Source organism: Typopeltis vanoorti, chromosome 25 (genome assembly GCF_054136105.1).
Source record: "Typopeltis vanoorti isolate ZY-2024b chromosome 25, IOZ_Tvanoo_1.0, whole genome shotgun sequence".
In the NCBI taxonomy this organism is placed as follows: domain Eukaryota; kingdom Metazoa; phylum Arthropoda; class Arachnida; order Uropygi; family Thelyphonidae; genus Typopeltis; species Typopeltis vanoorti.
Window position 1 is genome coordinate 79,277,898 of NC_143573.1, and position 21,565 is coordinate 79,299,462.

A 21,565-nucleotide genomic window follows, 5' to 3' on the forward strand; every position below is an offset into this window, starting at 1 on the left:
CCTTAAGAACATATTTCCTCCTGGCATCATGGCCCTCTTTGCCCACGTACTCTGCTATTTTGTGTGGCAAATCAGTTTTTATCTACAAAAAAGAAGGTACGGGGGCATTCCCCCCAATAAGTAACTTTTGCATGGAAGACTTTGAGCAACAAGCTCTAGATTTGGCCAGCCGAAAGCCTGTCTGGCACAGATATGTTGATGATATTTTTGCCATTTGGCCCCACGGCCACAAAACATTAAATACATTCCTTAGCCACCTGAACAAGCAACACAAACGCATCCAATTCACCATTGAAATCGAAAACAACTCTCTTCCTTTTCTTGATGTGCTCGTCACACATTTTCCCTCAGGCTGTCTCTCCTCTGCCTACTGCAAACCTACACACAGGCACCAATACATACACAAAAATTCATACCACCACCCAACACAAAAACTAGGAGTCATAAGCACCCTCAAACCCAGAGCACTAATAATTTGCTCAAATGAACAAGCTCTGAGCCAAGAATTTGAAATCATTATCCAAACATTTGTAAAAAATGGCTACAATAAAATGACAGTTCATAAGATCCTCCATAAAAATACCACTAAAAACAAAAAAGATTATAAGAATGCCATAGCCATACCCTATGTTAGAGGCATTTCAGAAAAGAATAGACAGAACACTACATAAATACAACATCAAGACTACCTTCAAATCCCTGACAAAATTAAGAAATTTACTCAGTTCTTCCAAAGATCCTTTATCATACCTGGCCCACCAAGGGGTTTACAAAATCCAATGTATATGTAACCTACCCTATATAGGGGAAACAGGACAAACGATCCTAATCTGAAAAGACGAACACAAATAACAGATTAAATATCTCCATTATGGTAAAACAGGCCTATCAGACCACGTGCTCCAAACATACCATAGAATTGACTGGAAAGGCACCAAGTCCCTACACCACACCAAAACCTGGTTTGGGAGAAAATTCAAAGAATCCTCTGAAATGCTACAACACTATCCAAACCTGAACAAAAATAATGGATTAATCATTCTAAGAATGTGGAGGACCCATCTGCAACCCTTATATCAACTGGAACAAACCCAGAAGAAAATCTGAATACGAGAGGAGTTTAGAAATGTTTAATGTAGTTCTGTTTTTATTTATTTATTTAAAAAAATATTTTTTTAATTTTATTATTATTATTATTATTATTATTACGTGACACCTCCAGGGAGTCCGAAGAGTCATCGAGGTGTCATGAGGGAGGGCACCTACTCTACCCCTCTCCGTCTCCACCACTCATATCCACCCACCACAACGAACTGCAACTACCTTCATCATCTACACCAACGCCATCTACCACCGCCACTAGTATTTTTACAGACGATCACAAACATCCATGCCCATCGTGGGATTCAAACCCACAGCCTTTTGGCTGGAGAGTGGATACGCTAACCACTCGGCCAACCAGGCAATATTTATTTTAATTTTTAATGTGTTTTTAATTTTTTTTTTTAAATCTATTTATACTTTTTTAAAAAAAATTTAATGTTAATTTTTTTTTTTTTTTTTCAAAAAGAGGTCAGATTAGTTACAAGATTAATAAGCAGTTAGATTATTTTACCTTTGTAAAGTACAGTGCCGTGTAGCTTGTACATTTCTATTTTTCCTGATGATGACCTCAATACAGAGGTCGAAACGTTGAATGTTACTTTCCTAATATTAGATAAAGTAATTATTTTAACACGTGTGTTGTGGCTCTATAAATTCTTAACTATGAGGAGTCTCCAGCCATAAGGCTGTGGGCTCGAATCCTGCCATGGGCATGGATGTTTTGTGATTGTCTGTGAAATTACCAATCGTGGTGGGCAGTAGATGGCATTGGTGGTAGATGATGATAGTAGTTGCAGTTCATTGTAGTTGATGGATTGAGTGGGGTGTCATGTAATAATAATAATAAAACACTAAAAACATGAAAATCTACACTATAAAACATTAATTTTCTAAGGGAAAACACAATTAAACTGAAAAAAATCACCACTTTTACACAAGTTCTAAATTCACTGACCAATCACAATGTAGCTTTGAACTCGAAAACTATTCTGTTTTCTGTATTTAAAAAAAAAGTCATCCAAATAAGAACTCAGAAAGAATCATTGATATATCAGATATGTGGAGTGACCAACAGTTGTACGATAAATGTGTCTTTGAGAGAGAATGTGTTAAGTAGTTGACATTTTCACATACCTGTTTAACATGAGTCTTACATTAGGCTAAGTTCAGAGGAGTGGGAGGGCAAGATTGTTTGGTGACAAGACATTCTGTGTGTCTGGAGTTGTGATTAAAATGTTGGAAAGGTTGGTGAGAACCAAGATTATGATGAAAGTTTATTTTTCACTTGGTTAGAGTATAATAAAATTAGTTTAATCCTTTATCCAAGTATGAGCAAACAAAGTTTGCTCCTGAAAGTATCTTCAGGACTGGGGTAAGGTGATACAACACCAGCTCAACTCGTTGCAAAGGTGGAGAAAGCTACCAACACTCCTATCTCAGTATCTCCTATAATGCAAAACACATCTCCTTGCAGATATGTCTAATCTCCTTGCGGATATGTCTAATGTTATGCATTAAGGGAAGGGCCACTACCCAGACTAGTTTCGACCTTTATTGAGGTCTCTTCAGTGGGAGCCAGGCCCAAGTGGAGATACCAGGCAGAAGCATTAGCAGGTCATCTCTACCTATAGGAATTGCCAAATGGTGTGCCACCCTTTTTTAATAAATTACTCTGGATTTAGAGAAAGATGTTGAAAGTTTATTTTTCACTTGGTTAGAGTATAATAAAATTAGTTTAATCCTTTATCCAAGTGTGAGCAAACAAAGTTTGCGCCTGAAAGTATCTTCAGGACTGGGGTAAGGTGGTACAACACCAGGGCAACTCGTTGCAAAGGTGGAGAAAGATATCAACACTCCTATCTCAGGATCTCCTATAATGCAAAACACATCTCCTTGCGGATATGTCTAATGTTATGCATTAAGGGAAGTGCCACTACCCAGACTAGTTTCGACCTTTATTGAGGTCTCTTCAGTGGGAGCCAGGCCCAAGTGGAGATACCAGGCAGAAGCATTAGCAGGTCATCTCTATCTATAGGAATTGCCAAATGGTGTGCCACCCTTTTTTAATAAATTACTCTGGATTTAGAGAAAGATGTTGAAAGTTTATTTTCAAAAAAAAAAAATTCTGCCTGGTATCTCCACTTTGGCCTGGCTCCCACTGAAGAGACCTCAATAAAGGTCCAAACTCGTCTGGGTAGTGGCCTTCCCTTAATGCATAACATTAGACATATCTGCAAGGAGATGTGTTTTGCATTATAGGAGATACTGAGATAGGAGTGTTGGTAGCTTTCTCCACCTTTGCAACAAGTTGTCCTGGTGTTGTACCACCTTACCCCAGTCCTGAAGATACTTTCAGGCGCAAACTTTGTTTGCTCACACTTGGATAAAGGATTAAACTAATTTTATTATACAAGATTATGATGCTATCCCAATTCAGAATTGGGATAGCATCATTCTACATGGTAGCATTCTTGCTGGGTAGGCATGCATTTTGCTAAAGAAAGTAATCGTAATAGTAGCAAAGGAATAGTAATTTGCTTACTTTTTATAATAAGGTGACAAGTGTATTGGACAAGAGAGATGCATACTTAATGATATACTTAAATTTTCCAATGACCTTTGATAGATTGCCATATAAGTTGATAATTAAACTGGAATGGATGGGGTTAGTTAACCCCTACAAAGACATCTGTGAAACGTCTTTTGTTTATTGCACCAAAATTGATTTTGAATTTTGGTTTCACATATAAATACAACCGAATATAGATGCTAGACAATCTTGTGCCTATTTCCTTTCAGCTGAGAAAAGTTGCCAAAGGTGTGTATCAGCTATTTCGTTTGTGTTTGCACCAATTCGTCATTATTTTTCAATTAATGATGAATTTGATCCAGCAAATCACCCTCGGCCAAAACTTACCCAAAAAATTGGCAGAAAAATGACCGCTTTCTGATTTTTAATTGGTACGTTAAAGGTTAATAGATTAATGTGTTGGATTGAGATTGACTGTCTGATAACTATCAGCAAGTTATGTATGGGGGAGAATTATTCCAGAAAAGGAAAGTCATTTGTGTGGCATGTTTTTCTTTTTTTTTGAGGGGGTGGGGCATTGCTGTTTAATTTGTATGATATTGGGAAAGGTTTGAATTCAGTTGTTTACAGATGATTCAAAGTTAGGAAGAACTATGAGGAGTATTGTAGATCTTATGACTTTTGCAAGAGGACTTGAATGGGGATGCCACTTCAGTGTTGCAAAGTGCAACATTTTAAAATGTGGGTACCAAAGATGGAATGCAGTTGGAGATATATTGGAGGAGGTAGAGGGAATAGATCTGTGGGTGATAGTGGATAAGAACCTGCAGTTTAGGAGACAACACATTTTTAAAATGGTGAAGACAATGCAAAAGATTCTGGCAGTGATTCTGACGACACTGATATGTATGTGTAAGGAGATTGTGGTTCCATTGTATAAGGTCTTGAATAGACCACATAGGGTCTACTGTGCTCAAATTTGTTACCTGGTTTTCAGGATGAAGAAGAGATATTGCAAAAGGTCTAGAGGCAGTTCACTAAGCTGATTTCTGGTCTCTGTAATGTCGAGTATGATGAGAAAATGCAATTTACAGAGGTTAGTGGATAGGAAGAGGAGTGTGAGCGTATGTAGGGGTAAAGTGAGCAATATGATAGAGACATATGAGTTGGTAAGGTGTTATTACCAGATTAACAAAGAAGTTTTCATAGAACTGGAGGAGTATTGGGGAGGTCAGTCTTGGAAACTCTGTTTAACAAGGGGGAGATGGAATGGTGAGAAGTATGTTTTTGTTGCATTGAGAGTGGTGATTGGAATGCATTGCCTAAGAGTTTCATTAGTGTAAAGATGGTGAAAGTATTCTGTGCATGGTTTGATGAGTTATGCATGCATACGTGTGTGCAAGTGATCTCCCATGATGGGTCTTTTGACTATTTGGAAGCATGATGATGACACCAATAGTATTAATAATTACATAACCCATGGAGATGAACTAATGATATGAGCTATTTAATATTTAAAAACACATACATGAAATAATAGGTTCATAGAGATCCTTGTTAGGATAAAACAATTGATGATGCTTATATCATCATCATCACTTGTTTTTATGTTTATAAATATTCCTCTAATACATATGCAAATGAATCATATGGGAACATTGATACTTAATCTAGCAAAATTAGTGATTTTTTGAGGAAATTGGGAGGATCACCGAATCCATTCAAATGCAAACCATCCATCTTATATAGATCCTTTCGCCCATCGAACTCACTCCACACATCCACAAATTCCACACCACTCATTGTGCATAACCCACGCATAAAGTCATTTGCAATTATGGCCCTCCTAAACACTTCACTGTTGTACTGCGGCAAAAGACTAATCATCCTAACTCTCTCACTCTTTTCGTTTGCTACCTCAAACAATTCATTCAGGTCCTCTATCATTTCCATTTTATCTCCTTTCAAATCATTCGTACCTGCTACAACTATCATTTCTTTCACCCTTTGACCTTTTGCTCTCTAATAGATTTACTTACGTCCTTGATGGTCGCACCAGGTTGGTACGATTTTGTCAAATTCTCTACTAACACACCTCGTACTAGCAAATCTCCATATAGCACTTGCTCCTTCATTTTGTTTATGTTCACAAACATACTCTTATTTTTCCTATCATACTTTTTATTATTGGCTGGTACACTCGGTAGACATTTGTGCATACGCTCTAGCTGCCGTTTTGCTCTATGTATCGCTCCGCTCAACAACGCGATCTCACTCATTGCATTTATCTCATCTTTTTTATTAACTGTTAAACCATTAATTTCCTCTGTATTAATACCATCATTCACACTTTCTACATTCATGTTTTCTACATTCCTGCCCTCACAGTTCTCTGGTACAACCTTGCAGTTTCTTATCATATTGCTATTATCTTCATTCTGAAATTTGACAAAACTATCACACTCACGACCTGAAATACGCTTTAATTCCTCATTTTCCTTACATTTTCTACACACATTCACTCCATTATCATCATCTAACCACACTCCAACTGCTCTCTGCAAAGCGTACATTTCCCAGATAGTACACTGAATAAACTCCTTTATATTACAGTTATTTAACAAAGATGGTGAACCATTGTTACTAGCCATTTTCCTTTTTACGGGAGCTCGCTTCTATCATATTTTATCAAATTAATAATTGAAACACCAAAAACACACAAACAGACACACTAAGATACGCAAAGCAAACAAAACTACGTAACATTCAAGCAAAATTGTCAATGATAACTTAAAATAACACTTATCTTATCAGGAGCTCTCAACAAACACTACAGACTACGAATCCCTCTACTGGCAACTCCCAACTAGCCTAAAAACAATGAACGTTTTAAGTGTACATTTTCTTTCTTAATCATTATAATTTCTGCATAGTCATATGATATAAAAATTATTATCAATGTTATACGATACAGACTTATAAATATGTGCTTTATATATTATAAACTTAGTTTTCATTTGACTTCTGTGCGAAATTCGTTGATGCATGCATTCCAAGTCTCTCAACTGAGTAATATAAGTTCTAAACATTTAAAACCAATTTAACAGAAAATATAATTCGCGGCATTAAATATTGAATTTATCTGAGTAAATAATGAAAACATTTTTATAGTTGCAATAAATTCAGTAAATTTTGTTAAATAATGCAAATAGTAACAACTTACGATGACGTCGCACTAAATACTACTAAACAGCTGCTATTTAGTAGCATGATAGAGCAGCGCTTCCCAAACTGTGGGCCGCGGCCCCCCTTGGGGGCCGTAGGTTTTTGTTGAGGGGGGCTGTGAAATAATGAAAACAAATTTAAAAGGTTTTAAGACTGAGTAGATTTTTTTTATTTTAAAAGAAACGTATTTAACTTTTATTATTTATTATTTCTTTTTTGTTATTTTTTATATTTTAATGGAAAAATTCACACATTGGTGTTGGTTCACAAACTTTGCTTCCTGCATATTTTGGCGCTTAATGAATATTAGTAAATATTGCTTATTCATGTTTCATTTCAAAGCAATGGTTAATTGTATTTAGTTCGAAGCTCTCCAGGGAAGCTCCAAATCTTCCTGTCCCTTTCATCACGCGTTCCTAATCAGGGACTATTGATATTGACTTTATATACATATCAAAACTCATTTTGTATTATCACTGTCATCCGAGCTAGTTTTCTCTTACCAATAAAAGTTTCGCATATACTTCACACATGAAAAAAAGCTTAAAGCTTGAAGTGGTAAACAACATGACCTCCCTAACAGCCACTATACTGCAGAGGCAATAGAAACAAGTACTTTTATTATGCCAGTGAATAAGGTATGAGCAATCTGTGTAATATATTTCTCAACAAATAGTGCAATTAGAGACAACTGGGATAAAAACACGCTAATTAATGAATCACATGTCCCCTCATACAGAAACTATGCTATATAGACAAACAAACTATATGTTGCATGGGCAAACACAGTATCTAACTAAAAACCATTGTTATTAATTAGATGTGTGCGAGTTCGATTTCCCAAGGCAGCAGTAAAATTCAACCGAATGTGTTAAAATTGTAAACGTGTTAAAATTCATAAAAATGTTAAAACTAAGTAATATATATATATATAATGAATGTTATGGCAGTTTCACATATGGAATTCGGTTGAAGAGAGTTAGCATTTCAACTCAGTTGTCAGCTATGCTTTTATCTTTCACTTGCACGATCTTTTGTTAATACTGCAGCAATCATATGCACTTCTTAATAACCTGTCATTGCTGTCTGTTTCGCGTTAGGCTTAATTACCGTAAAGGAAGAAAAGTCACAAAAGAGAAAAATGTTCCTGGTCCAGGGATTCCCTTATTCAGGTAATATTCACTAATTTCATGTTGTTAGTCTGTGGTGTGCCAGTATCGGTAAGTGGTGCTATTATTTGATCTTTTCTACGTTAAAAAATTTACCCCTGAGATGAATAAGTGGCTGATTAAAAAAAAAAAAAAAAAAAAAAAAAAATCCTGCGAACAATCAGAAGCAGAAACAGACTCAAAAAAAGGACAGTATTTCATAATTTACCAGAACGGTCTGCACATAGTTTTCAGAACCAAATGGTAAGAGGCAAAGAATGTAATATATGCATTTGGTTTTTGCAATATTCGCTGTATATGTTTTGTAATGAATATAAATACAATAAATATTATAATAATATATGTTTCTATTAAGATTTTTTTTCAAGGGAGGGGCCGTGAAATATTTTAATTTTTGCAAAGAATTTTTGACATCCAGAATTTTGGGAAGCACTGTGATAGAGTAAAATGCAACAAGGTTGCTAGGAACGGACCGGTAATAAATCTGGCAACCCTACTGAAAGAAGTAGTAGTAGTCTTGCATGGTCTGCCACTTAAGTAATTTGAATTGCTGGTGTATAATTCATTTCCAATACTTGTTAGTTCTTATTAATTATTACTGCTTAATTACCACTGTATATAATTGTGCTCTTTTTTAATATGTGAACCCTTTTACAATTGCAGCTAGCACTAATAAAAAACTAAAATTATCACAGAAAGGAAGTGGAAGAAATTTCCAAGATGCCTGGACTGAACAACATGGTGTTATTGATAGAGGCAATAAAGTTCTCTGTAAATTGTGTGGTGAGCTATCTGTGAGTAGAACTTGGAATGCAAGAAGACATTTTGAAACTAAGCACAAATGGCACCTAGAAAAAACTTTTGAAGAACGCAAAGAATACATATCGCAACATCTAAAACTGGCAGAATCACAATCAGGAACTTTAATTAAATTTGTTTCAGGACCTTCAAATTTAGTAGTCACAAGTTACAGTATTTCACATACTATTGTTGAACATGGGAAACCACTTGGTGATGGTGATTATATTAAAGAAGCTTTTGTAAAGTGTGCACCATTTTTATTTGAGGACTTTCATAATAAGGAAGCTATTGTAAAGTGCATGAAAGAGTTACCATTAAGTAGGAATACTGTTAAAGACAGAGTTATATCAATGAATGCTAGTATAGAAAATCAAATACAACATGACTTGAACTCATGCCCTTGTTTTTCCATTTGTCTCGACGAAACTACAGATATTACTTCATCAGCTCGATTGGCTATTATTGCAAGATGTTCATGGTGATTCTGTCATGAGGAATTGATAAAGTTAGAAAATTTACCTCAAAACACAACAGGTAAAGACATATGTGACTGCGTTGTTAAAGTGTTCCGTGAGAAACAGATTTATCGAAAATATTTTCGATTACAACTGATGGTGCGCCATCAGTTGTAATAGAATATATTAATCGAATATATTCGAAGGCCTAATATGGTTGGCCATAATGTCGGTTTTATCAAACAATTTACAGAATATGTTGGTCATCCCCTGGTTTGTTTCCATCAATACATCAGGAGACACTGTATGCAAAATCAGGCTTAAAGGATTTGGATGATGTGATGAGAATTGGGACAACGGTAACTAATTTTATTGCTGCCAGGGCTTTAAACAAACGAGAATTTAATTCACTTTTAAGCGAAGTTGAATCAGTGTACAATGGTCTATTAATGTGCAATAATATTCGATGGTTGAGTTGTGGCCAAGTACTTGAACGGTTTGTTAAATGTTTAAATGAAATTAAATTATATTTAAATACGAAGGGCATGGAGCATGAATTTTCTCAGTTGAATGATTCTGCTTGGCTCAGTAAGCTGATGTTTTTCACAGATTTTTCATTGCACCTGAATGAACTTAATATACAATTGCAAAGTTTTGGAAAATCTGTTGATGTTATGTTTGGCATGATCAAGAGCTTTGAGAATAAACTCAAAATATTTCAACGTGATTTAGAAAGTAACAATTTTAAGTATTTCCCAAGAGTGAAAATTTTTTTTATCAAAACCAGCCCCCAAAATCGTGAACAACATATCAACCAATCTATCGAAGTTCTAGTCAGTAACTGAGTAGTTTTCTTCTAGATTTGAGCAATTTCGAATGTTGGAACAAACAATCCAATTCATAAAGTATCCTGATGAAACAGAATTCATGGATCTTAAATTAGATGGCTTTGAGTGGTTGGATTTAAAAGATCTAGAAATGCAACTAGCCGACTTCCAGTGCAATCCTATCTGGAAAAGAAAGTTTATTGCTCTTAGAAATGAATTACAAGAACTTGAGTGGAAACGTCTGCATGATGCCGAGTGTAAAAATTCAGAATGTGAAATTCTTAGCGTGTGGAATAGCCTTCCCGGAAACTTTCGTGCTCTTAAAATCTTTGCTAAAGCTCTTCCAACAATTTTCTCTTCTACTTACTCTTGTGAAACTCTATTTTCTGCCTTAAATAATATCAAATTGAAAGGGAGAAATAGATTGAGCAATGATTTGAGCGTTGCCTGTGTAGCATTAAAATGTACACACTATAGCCCTTCTATAAAGCAACTTTCTACCAGAACTCAGCAACAGAAAAGTCATTAAATGTAATGTAAGTTTGTAATTTCAGTTTATTAAATTAATTGTATAATATGAATTTATAGATTTTATATCAATGTCCTATTAAATAAATAGCCTAATATGATATGTATAAGTCACCATCTATGATTATGTAGTTAAATTTATAATGCATGTATGCAAGTGGCACATCAACAACGTCAATATTTAAAAAAAAAAAAATGTTTGCCACACCTGGGTAAAAAGATTTGCCATCACTGGTTTAATGCAACAAAATGTGAGGTCTTGAGGCTTGGGACACATCGATGGGACGCTGCATACTCTATTGGAAGAGCTATACTGGAGGAAGTATGGGAGACGAGATCTGGGGTTGATGATTGATAGAAACCTGAAATTCAGGGGACATATTGCAGAGGTGGTGAAGATAACACAGAGTATTGCTGCAATAATGAGAAGGACACTGACCTGCAGAGATAAGAGTTATCATTCTGTTGTATAAGACCCTCATCAGACCACACTTAGACTTTTGTTGTCAGATTTGGTCCCAGGGATTTGAAGGGAAATAATTAATTGTGGAAAGGGTACAAAGGTAGATAACAAAGATGGTTTCAGGACTGTACAATGTTACTTACGAGGATCAGCTGAGGGAATGTGGACTGCAGAGTTTGGTGGATAGAAGGAGAGGTGATATGATTGAGACTTTTAAACTGTTGAGAGGTGGTTACAGGGTTGACATTGGGGAGTTCTTTCGCTTGGTTGAACAGCGGGAAGGAGTGATGACAAGGGGCCATCCCTGGAAGTTACGAAAGGAAACTGTGAGCAAGAGGGTGAGGAGTGGTTTCCTTGCATGGAGGGTGGTTGAACCATGGAATGCATTGCCTGATAGTGTGGTGAGAGTGAGAACAGTCAATGAGTTTAAGGAGTGGTATGATAGAGTTTGTGTTTCCTAGGAAGGACCTCCCTTGATGAGTCTTTTGACTCCATGGAGGCCTGAATAATAAAAAAATAAATTATTTCAGGAAGGATATCAAGGAATAGTAATTTCCTATTCAGTTATTTAATTACATGTAAGCTAATTCATTTTTTGAGCTTTAGTATTGTACTAAGTGTTGTTCAAGGCTATTCCATCTACACCACCTTTCCTTACTCTAGTTACTATATTACATCTTTAGTATTGTCCTAATCAGCATCGTATTATTCTAAGCTTATTTTCATAAGTTTGCTAAGATGATATATTACATTTGCACACTTTCTTTAGGGTAGATGTTGAACGAATAAGATATATTACAGTATTTAATTAAATTGTGCCACTTTTAATTTGTGTTTATAATTACAAGCTTCTTTTCTTGATGAAATTATATATCATGAGAAAAGTAGAACTTTTTTTTTTTTAATTAATAGTGTTGAGCACGTATGTGCATACTTTATACCAGCTGTTGAGTTATGGTAGTGACTACAGGACTGGTGGAAGGAGATGCAGTAGGTTGAGTTTTTAATGACTGTTTGTTTTTTTACAATCTTTCATATGGAAAGAAAAATAACGTTCTTAACCTTAAAAAGGGAGATAAAAGGATGGAAGAAAGTGAAAAAGACTGGTTTGTTTTGAATTTTAGTGAAAACTGGTAATTAAAATTTGACACATTTTGTGATTTTTTTTTAAAAGGAACACTACTGTTTGCATTAATTAGGATTTTGATCCAGAAGTTGTTATTATTATTACATAACACCTCCAGGGAGTTCAAAGACTCATCGACAGAGGACACCTGCTCTGCAACTCCCCATCTGCACCACTCCACTAACCACAACTACCTTTATCATCTATACCAGCACCATCTACTGCCGACCACCACCACTATTTTCACAGACAATCAGAAACATCCATGCCCACAGCGGGATTCGAACCTGCAGCCTTTTGGATGGAGAGCGGATATGCTAACCACTTGGTCAACCAGGCTGGGTTATATTTCCAGAGTTGGAAATAAAACTTCTGTAATAAGTTTGCTGGAATGAGATGATGTTTTAAAATGGGGGAAAAAAGTATAAATTAGATGAAGAAAATAATATCTTTTGAGTACATTCAGAATGAAGCCTGAAATTCACTTGTCTCTTATAACTTATCAGTGGCAAGTGGATTTCTGGAGCTGCGTATGGGAGTTCACAATAGATGAGACAGACCATTCACTGGAGATTAGTAAAACAAAACATTGAGATCTATATTATTGTAAATAAGGTAAATCTGATTATTCAGGACACATTAAAATTTGGACTACTATGAATCTGATGCTATGGTTTTCTCCCACTTCATGGGAAAGCTAAATTTTTTATAAAAATTCTTGTGTGTGTGAGTGACAACCCTTAGACTTTTTTAAATTAGTTTTCAGATCTGGCTTGTAAAGAAATTAGATTCTTCACACCATTTATTTAGCTCATACTGGTCTTTTATAGCATCATCACTTGTTTCTTTATGCACATATATATTTTATGTATATATATATTGCTTTTAATTATATGAATTGTTTCACAGTGCCTTTTTTTTAGAGCAATACAACTTTATTCATGCTATATTCATAATAATTCTTCATGCTATAAACAACACCAAGAGATGAAAATCCCATTTATTAAACTCGCTAATAAGTCTCTGGTTTTTCTATGCAGCATCATCAGAGCTCAATTATAACTGTGACATGCACATAGCACTGCACAAGTAGCTGTGGAAAACAATTCTGATTGTAATTGAAAACAGAACTAATGTCCTTACACTCTCTATGGGTTGGATAACCATAAAATTAATTTAGAGATTCAGGTTATCAAGTCTTAAAATGATAATCTCCCAGATCATTGATAAATCAATGGAACCATACTTATTGAGGTTGGGAGAGTGCTTCTTAGCTGATACTGATTCTAAAAATAGTCTCTCAGGCCTAATTTTCTATGTAATAAAGATATTTTCCTTCATTCAGACCATGGTCTACCAATCCTAACTTACTAGACAGATGATTGTGGATGTAATTTTTGTGTTCTTCAAGATGAACATTAACTGATCTACTAGCCTCTCCAAAATTGGCTAAACTGCAGCACAAGAACTTTATACACTCCAGGATGTTCAAGAGGATGCAGTTGATCTTTATAATGTATGAAGGTAGCTGATTGAAAGTGGCATGGAGATGATATTTGCAGAGAACTAGCTATTTTTTTTTTAAAATGTATCCTTAACATATGGGATGGGAATGGCTTTGCTGTGATCTTGTGTGTTGGTGATGGGGGGAGTGCATGCGTTATTTTTTCTATTTTATACGGGCTGTAGCCATTGGCTAAAAATGGTTGCAAAGGTCCTTGAGCTCAGTTTCAAGGGCTGTGTCATTTGAATAAATAGCCTCGGCTTGCTGAGTAAATGTTTTGAGGATGCCATACTGTTGGGAAAGGTAGTGATGTGATTGTTTATGTAAATACTTTCCTGTATGAGTTGTTAGTTTCTTTTTTTTACGGCTTAGTTTATTTTAGGATGTTGGCTATTCACATGCTAAAAATGTATCTAATGTGTCTATGTAGCCAAACTATTGGTTAAGTGTGGCTGTGTTAGTGTTTGGTTTTCAAACTTCCATATAGAAGTTACCTAAAGAAGGGAAAAGAGGAAATCCACAGCAGTCCCATCCAGCTGTTTGTATATTTTTCCTTTCCATAAGAAATAACCTGCATATTTGGTGAATCTGAATAATTCATTATGTCAGTGGGTGGGGAAATGGTGCTTAATGAAGTCAAGAGTCTCTATCAAAGTTACATTAGTCAATAGTGAAGTAACATCGAAACTGATCATGTCAGAATCTGTCAAGGTTAGCCTATCAACCTTATGTCAAATCATCTTGGATATATGGGATACCTAAAATTCACAAGCTAATAGCCCCATGTCCAATAGTAGAGAGCATGGACAGCTCCACCTACAAATAGGCCATTAATTTATCCAAATCACTTTCCTCCTTTACAGCAACTATCCTTCATTTATTAAAAATTCTCTACAGTTGAAACATTAATAAAAATATTAGTGAGTTTAATAAATGTGTTTAACATTGCTGGCTTGGTTGGCCAAGTGGTTAGCTTATCCACTCTCCAGCCAAAAGGCTGTGGGCTCGAATCCCATCATGGGCATGGATGTTTCTGATTGTCTGTGAAATTACTAGTGGTGGTGGTAGGCAGTAGATGGCGCTGGTGTAGATGAAGACAGAGACAGAGAGATGTAGAGTATGTGCCCTCCCTCGATGAGTCTTTGGACTCCCTGGAGGTGTCGCGCAATAATAATAATAATCTCTTGGTGTGGTTTATGAATAATCAAACACTACCTGTTTATGAACACCTCCTTTCTGTACATATTCATGTTATACTTCTCTAAAAAGTTAACATTCATGTTAAATTTTAATTTTATTTCTTTTTTAATGTGCCCATATGAGGCTCTTTAATTTATGATCTGTTAATTTTGTTTGTCTCCTTTTTTCTGCAGAATGTCAGAAGTCAAACAGAACTACATTTTAGCTAGGATATGCTGGCTTCCTATTAATGGACAGAATACAGAATATCACTGGTTTAAGGAACAGTTAAGAAAGCATTTAAATTTGGAAATAAAGTTCAAAGCTTTTGATCAGAAAAAAGAACATCATTTATATCATGAAACGATGTATTATGCAGATTGTGAGATTGATTTTGGCAGACCAGTGGATGAATGCTCCTATAATCACCTCATAAGACAGTGGTGCACCGCTTCCTTAAGTGAAACAACAAAATGGAACTTATTACCTCATTGGTGGTTAACCTTAATGGAATTTGACAAGTTATCTTATTATGAAATTCATAGCATTGATAGAAGAGTAAAGTTTAATCATTTTTCATTAGGAACAGTAGTAGGTTTGAATACATTTGTTGACCATTTTTCAACTTCTAGGAATTTAAAATGCAAGCAAAATACATTTAAATTCACACAAACAGAAGGTACCTTTGAACATGATCAACAGCAGTTATCAGTTTATTTTGTGGTTGCTGATATAGATGCAAAACCAGCTAATTCTCAGAGTTCATCTAGAACTAACATTTCCAAAATTTCACGAAAAGTTTGCAGTTCCCAAACCCATAGATTACATTATCTTCGAATTAAATATGCTTCAATCTCTAAAATTCTGGTTTCAACATATGGTACAAAAGACAGCAAAAGAGGAACAACTGAAATGTTTCTTTTTTTAAAACATCCTCCTTTGATGTATGCAGTTCATGACGTAAAGAAAGAACAAAAAGAAGATGAACAAAAAACAGACCAATATATCTCACTGAATGATGTTACATTATCTACAAAATGGAAGAGGGTCACTCAGATTGATGGTGAGCCTTTCAATGGTTTGAAAAATTCAGTGGGTAGGTCAAATGTATTGAAAGTAACCTTTTCTTGGGATCATTGGGATATTATTATTCAAATGATAAATAGGCGTAGAGCAGCTGGAAGCAGCATTGACCTTTACTTTGCCCCAATGCAGTCGATTGAAGCTAGTCCCAAACTCCCACAACCTTTTTGTTGCAGTGATGATTACAACTGTAATTATGCATTGCAAATGGTATTGTCAAGAGGATATGAAATTGCTGATGAGGTACAAATTCAAGGAACCTTGGAAAAAGTGAACTGTAAGTTAAAAGAATGTGCTAGAAGTAATCCTCGTATTCTTTGTGAAGCACTGAATGAAATATACTTTGCTTTAGAGAATGGGAATATTGTTTTTTTCCATTCAGCATTGGATCATTTGATAACTAAATATAATAATAGATTACTGCAGCAATGCAGTGAAAATAGATTATTAAAAAGAAGATTGGATGACAATTCAGATGCAATTGTAAGAATAAAACGAGCAATGATAACACCAACTAGAGTGCTTTTATTACCCTCTTATCCTAGTTTTAAAAATCGATTACTTAGGGACTGCAATGCCGACTATCTTTTAAGAGTTTTTCTGAGAGATGACAATTATGAAAAATTAAATTATCAGCTACAAGGAGATCATAATTTTAAAATGGAATTCCTTAGACAAAATGTTAAAAATATTTTACTGAGAGGCATAAAAATTGGTTGTCGGCATTATAAGGTTATTGGATGCTCAACAAGTCAGCTGCGTGAACATGGAATGTGGTTGTATGCTGTTGACTCTGCTGGAAGAAATGCAAAGTATTATCGTGATGCGGTTGGAGATTTGAGTGGAATAAGAAATCCTGCTAAATATATGGCCCGGATGGGTCAGATGCTTTCTCAATCTGTGGGATGTATAAATGTTGTGCAAAGCTGCACAAATGTTGCCAATCCTGAAGAAGATATTAAACGGGGAGAGCATCCAGAAACAAAAAAACCATATACTTTTACAGATGGAATTGGAAAGATTTCTTTACAGCTAGCACAAAAGGTATGTTTTTTTGTGCATCTCCATGTGAATATATATATATATATATATATATATATATCTTATTGTCAGTGCTGAATATAATTGCATGCCTGAAGTGGCTGTATTAGTATATGCATGGCATTTCTTTAATAATAGTAGCTCTAGAAAACCATATGACTTAATGTATGTATTACCTGACAAATGTCACAAGAAGTTGCCTTCCATTATCTTTATAGAAATGATTGTTTTGATTGATATGGTGATGTTTGGAATTGTTGTTTCTTTTTTTGTGTGAAGGTGATGTTATTTCTTTTTTATTTGATGTACACAATAGTATTTTTGTTTTAGCTTTTGTAGTGCTAGTGTTTTAGTTTTCATGTATTTTCCCATAGATGATTCCTGTTTTTCATTGTGGTTATGTTCTGTTTTGTTGCATGTTTATTTTTTTGATGTGGTTGTTTTTCTTTTTAGTGATTGGAGAAAATGACAGCACATTTTTATGATAAATGTGTTGTCATTATCTTTTTTTTTTTCCCTTGTGTAGTGATATGAAATAGTATTTTTGTTTTTTATCTATTTGCTTTATATTTTGCATGTTTTTTTTTGCTTTTTTTCTTGATGTGACTTTATTAGTTTTTGCATACACATGATTTTTAAATATGAGGTTGGATTTGTAGTACCAGACCAGAAACAAGGGGGTGTTCTGTTTTCTTAGCACCAATATTTCTAGTACTGTTTTTATATACTGTTTTACATAAATTACTGTTATTACTGTTTTACATAAAGGAGGTGATCGAACTCAAGCATCAAACTATAGGCCTATCTGTGTGTCAGGTGTTGTGGTTAAGTTGTTGGAGAAACTTTTGAGAACTAGGATCCAGAGTTGGGTTGACAACAATGGTATTATCTTTGATGGACAGCATGGATTTGCTAAAGGGAGCACATGTTTTAGTAATCTACTTACTTATTACAATAAAGTGACTGCTTCCTTGGACACAGGAGAAGGATACACAGTAATATACTTAGATTTCGCAAAGGCTTTTGATAGAGTACCTCATGATAAATTGATAGTCAAACTAGAGCAGATGGGGTTGGATATTAGATTAGTGCATTGGTTTGGAGATTGGCTATCTGATAGGTATCAACAAGTTGAGTATGGGGGAGCGATATCCAGGAAAAGGAAAATCACTAGTGGAGTGCCTCAGGGGATCTGTTTTGGGGCCATTACTGTTTAACTTGTATATTAACGATATAGGTGAAGATTTGGATGGAGATATTCATTTGTTTGCAGATGATGCAAATTTGGAATGAACCATGAAGAGTAGTGAAGATGTTGTGGTCTTACAAGAAGACTTGAATAAATTGAGTGATTGGGTACGGAAATGGAGATGTGAGTTCAATGTTGCAAAATGTAAGGTTTTAAAAATTGGAAAACAAAGATGAGATGCAGAATTTATGCTTGGTGAGGATATATTGTTGGAGGTGGAAGAAATAAGAGATTCAGGGATGATAGTGGATATGGATCTGAAATTTAGTGGACACAGAGCCAAAATTGTTGAAACAGCACAAAGGCTTCTGGGAATGATGCGGAGGACACTGACGTGTAGAAGTAGGGAGATTCTTGTTCTGTTGTATAAGGCTTTGATTAGTCCACACGTGGACTATTGTGCCCAGATTTGGTCACCTGGTTTTCAGAAGGATGAAGAGATGTTGGGAAGGATCCAAAGGCGATTGACTAAGGTAGTTTCTGACCTCTGACCAGCAAAATTAAAGATGGTGGATTTGATGTTGTATGCATGCAAATTTTGAATTGTCCTGGCTTCTCTTGTATCTTCTTTGGGATCGTTTTTGTTCTCCAAGATAACCGTAACCTCTTCAAGAAACTTCTTATACAGCCTCTTGTAGGCAACAATGACTCCCTGGTCTGTAGGCTGTATTATAGAAGTGGTGTTTGGAGGAAGGAAGATGCATTTTATTCTTCCATTCCTACTAACCAACTTCTCAGTTAGGATGGACTGATGCATTATCAAGAAGTAAAACAGCTTTTACATCTTCAGGAGAGCTTTTCAGGACCTCTTCTTGGTAGTTTTACACTTCAGGTATGAAGTAATTGAAAAACCATAATAATAACCATATTTATTAATAATAATTACCTTCATTTTCTCGAAGAAAGTATTCAAGCAGTGAGTGATTCCTTTGATGCTTGAAGCCAAATTTTTCAAATCACTCAGATGACCTCTTGGACTTTATTATTATTTGTGGTATCCCCATGGAGTCTGGAGGCTCATCATGGGAGACACTAATGTTTACACACACAAAATCTATCATACCTCTCCTAAAACTCAGTCACTATTGGGGCACTCATGACTAATTCTGGCAATCCATTCCACTCGTTTGCCATTTTTCATGCAAAATATCTAGTCTACTGTCTGTAGACTAGATATGTAAAATATCTAAGCTACTCCTTGGAGTCCTTAGACTCATTGAGGGAGATCGTAAACATCATGTCAAGCACTATATCTGCCACAGTATCTGTCAGACTTTGCTTTGAACTCATTCATACTCATGGCACCCACAAGACTCTGCAACTTATTTCACTCATCCACCACTCTCCAAGCAAAAAATCTAGTTCTAACACTCTTGCTCACTTTCCAAAAATGGCCCCTAGTTCTCCCACCACCAAATTTGTTCTGCAAAATTTATTCTTTATTAATCTTGTAAAAATCCTTCAGTAATTTGTATGTTTCAATCATATCACTTCTTTTCTTGAATGACGAGAGTGAACATCTCTACAGAGAGTTCCTGAAAAGTGAAGATCCTGAAATAGCAGATGAATTACTACATAGCCTGAACTCATCTCGAAAAACAAAATGGATTGATACGGTTGAAAATCTTGACTTCAAACGATCAAGTAGAAAGCTTGGAATCTTTTCCAACAACTATCCACAACTAATCTCCCCTGAGAAAATAGCTAATCAAATCGTTAATATGTCAAGGGCACCTAGGGACCGTGAACATACCAAGAAAGTTAAGAAAGAACTTAGAGCTTTAAAAATAAATGCCCCGCTTTTTCACAATATGCCTCAATCTTCACTATAGATGAAGTAAAAGCCGTCATAAAATATATCAAAGCAGGCAAGGCCCCAGGCTTCAACAGTGTCCATCCTGAATTTCTGATTAATAGCAGGCCAAATATTATAAAATGGCTCTGTGAATTCTTTTCTGATATATTATTGACTGGCTGACTACCTAGCCAGTTTAAGAAGTCAAAAATAGTTGCTATTCTTAAACCTGGAAAACCACCCCAGGAGGCAAAAAGTTACAGACCTATTGCTTTATTGAGTTGCACCTATAAAATGTTTGAACGCCTTCTGTACAACAGATTGTCCATACCAATTATGCAGCACGTCCCGATTGAACAAGCTGGTTTTAGAGAAAAACGTGGTTGCTGTGATCAAGTGCTCACTTTAACATCATACATAGAAGCTGGATTTCAGAAGCAAGAAAAAACATCACTGTCTTCTTGGACCTAACAGCAGCTTATGATACAGTATGGCATGAAGGTCTTATATACAAATTTCTTAGCATTGTCCCATGTAAATGGACTGCACACTTAATTTCCTCCATGCTCACTGAACGTTTCAAGTTATATTAGGAAATAAAATGTCTTAACAACGAAAACTTAATAATGGTCTTCCATAAGGGTCAGTATTAGCACCCTCACTTTATAACCTATACACATATCACTTGCCTGCTACCATCAAAAACATGAATCAGGCTGAAGATGTACTTACAAAAGATCTGAAAACAATAAGTGAATATTACAAAAAATTGAGGCTCCAGCTCAAAAACAGAAGTATCAAGCTTTCCCCTTAATAATCACATGGCAGGTGTCACTTTACATATCTTCTTTGAAGGATGTTTACTACGACATGATAAGTTTCCAAAGTACTTGGGTGTGACCCTGGACCACACACTCTCTTACAAGCAACACCTAACAAACATTTCCGCTAAGTTAAGAACCCGTAACAACATAATACAAAAACTAATAGGCATGACATGGGGAGCAACAGCTGATAATCTGTGGATTACAGCTCTTGGTCTAGTTTTCTCTGTTGCCGAATATTGCTCACCAGTGTGGCTAAATAGCACACATGTTAAACTTGTTGATAGCCAACTGAATAATACAATGAGACTGATTTCTGGCACAATTAAATCAACACCTACACACTGGCTTCCAGCTCTTAGTAACATTGTTCCACCGAATCTGTGCAGGACTAAGGCTCTCTTACAGGAGTATAAGAAAATCTTGGAGAACACAGCCCTACCAATACATTTAGATCTCCCAGACTTAAGTGTATGATGATTGAGATCAAGACATCCACCACTACAATTAGCCCAACTACTACTACGATCTAACTTTGATCTGAAGCAAAAGTGGCAAGAACAGTGGGAGAGCCAGACAGATGACATCGCAAAATTTTCTCTCAAAGAATTACAAGAAAGTCTTGCTCACACCTCCCATGAAAATCCTGGACTCAGCTTAAT

General features: G+C 35.5%; 1 protein-coding gene across 2 annotated transcripts in view; it reads left to right on the forward strand.

The window, feature by feature from the left end:
• Positions 1–21,565, forward strand: part of LOC150092875 (uncharacterized) — a 164,498-nt gene that overhangs the window by 11,962 nt on the left and 130,971 nt on the right. For both annotated transcript variants that reach the window (XM_090414799.1, XM_090414798.1), the window contains one exon: positions 15,106–17,038. In XM_090414799.1, the coding sequence (XP_090270925.1) occupies positions 15,107–17,038 (1,932 nt within the window). In that variant the 5' untranslated portion in view covers position 15,106. The remainder of the gene's footprint in view (positions 1–15,105; positions 17,039–21,565) is intronic.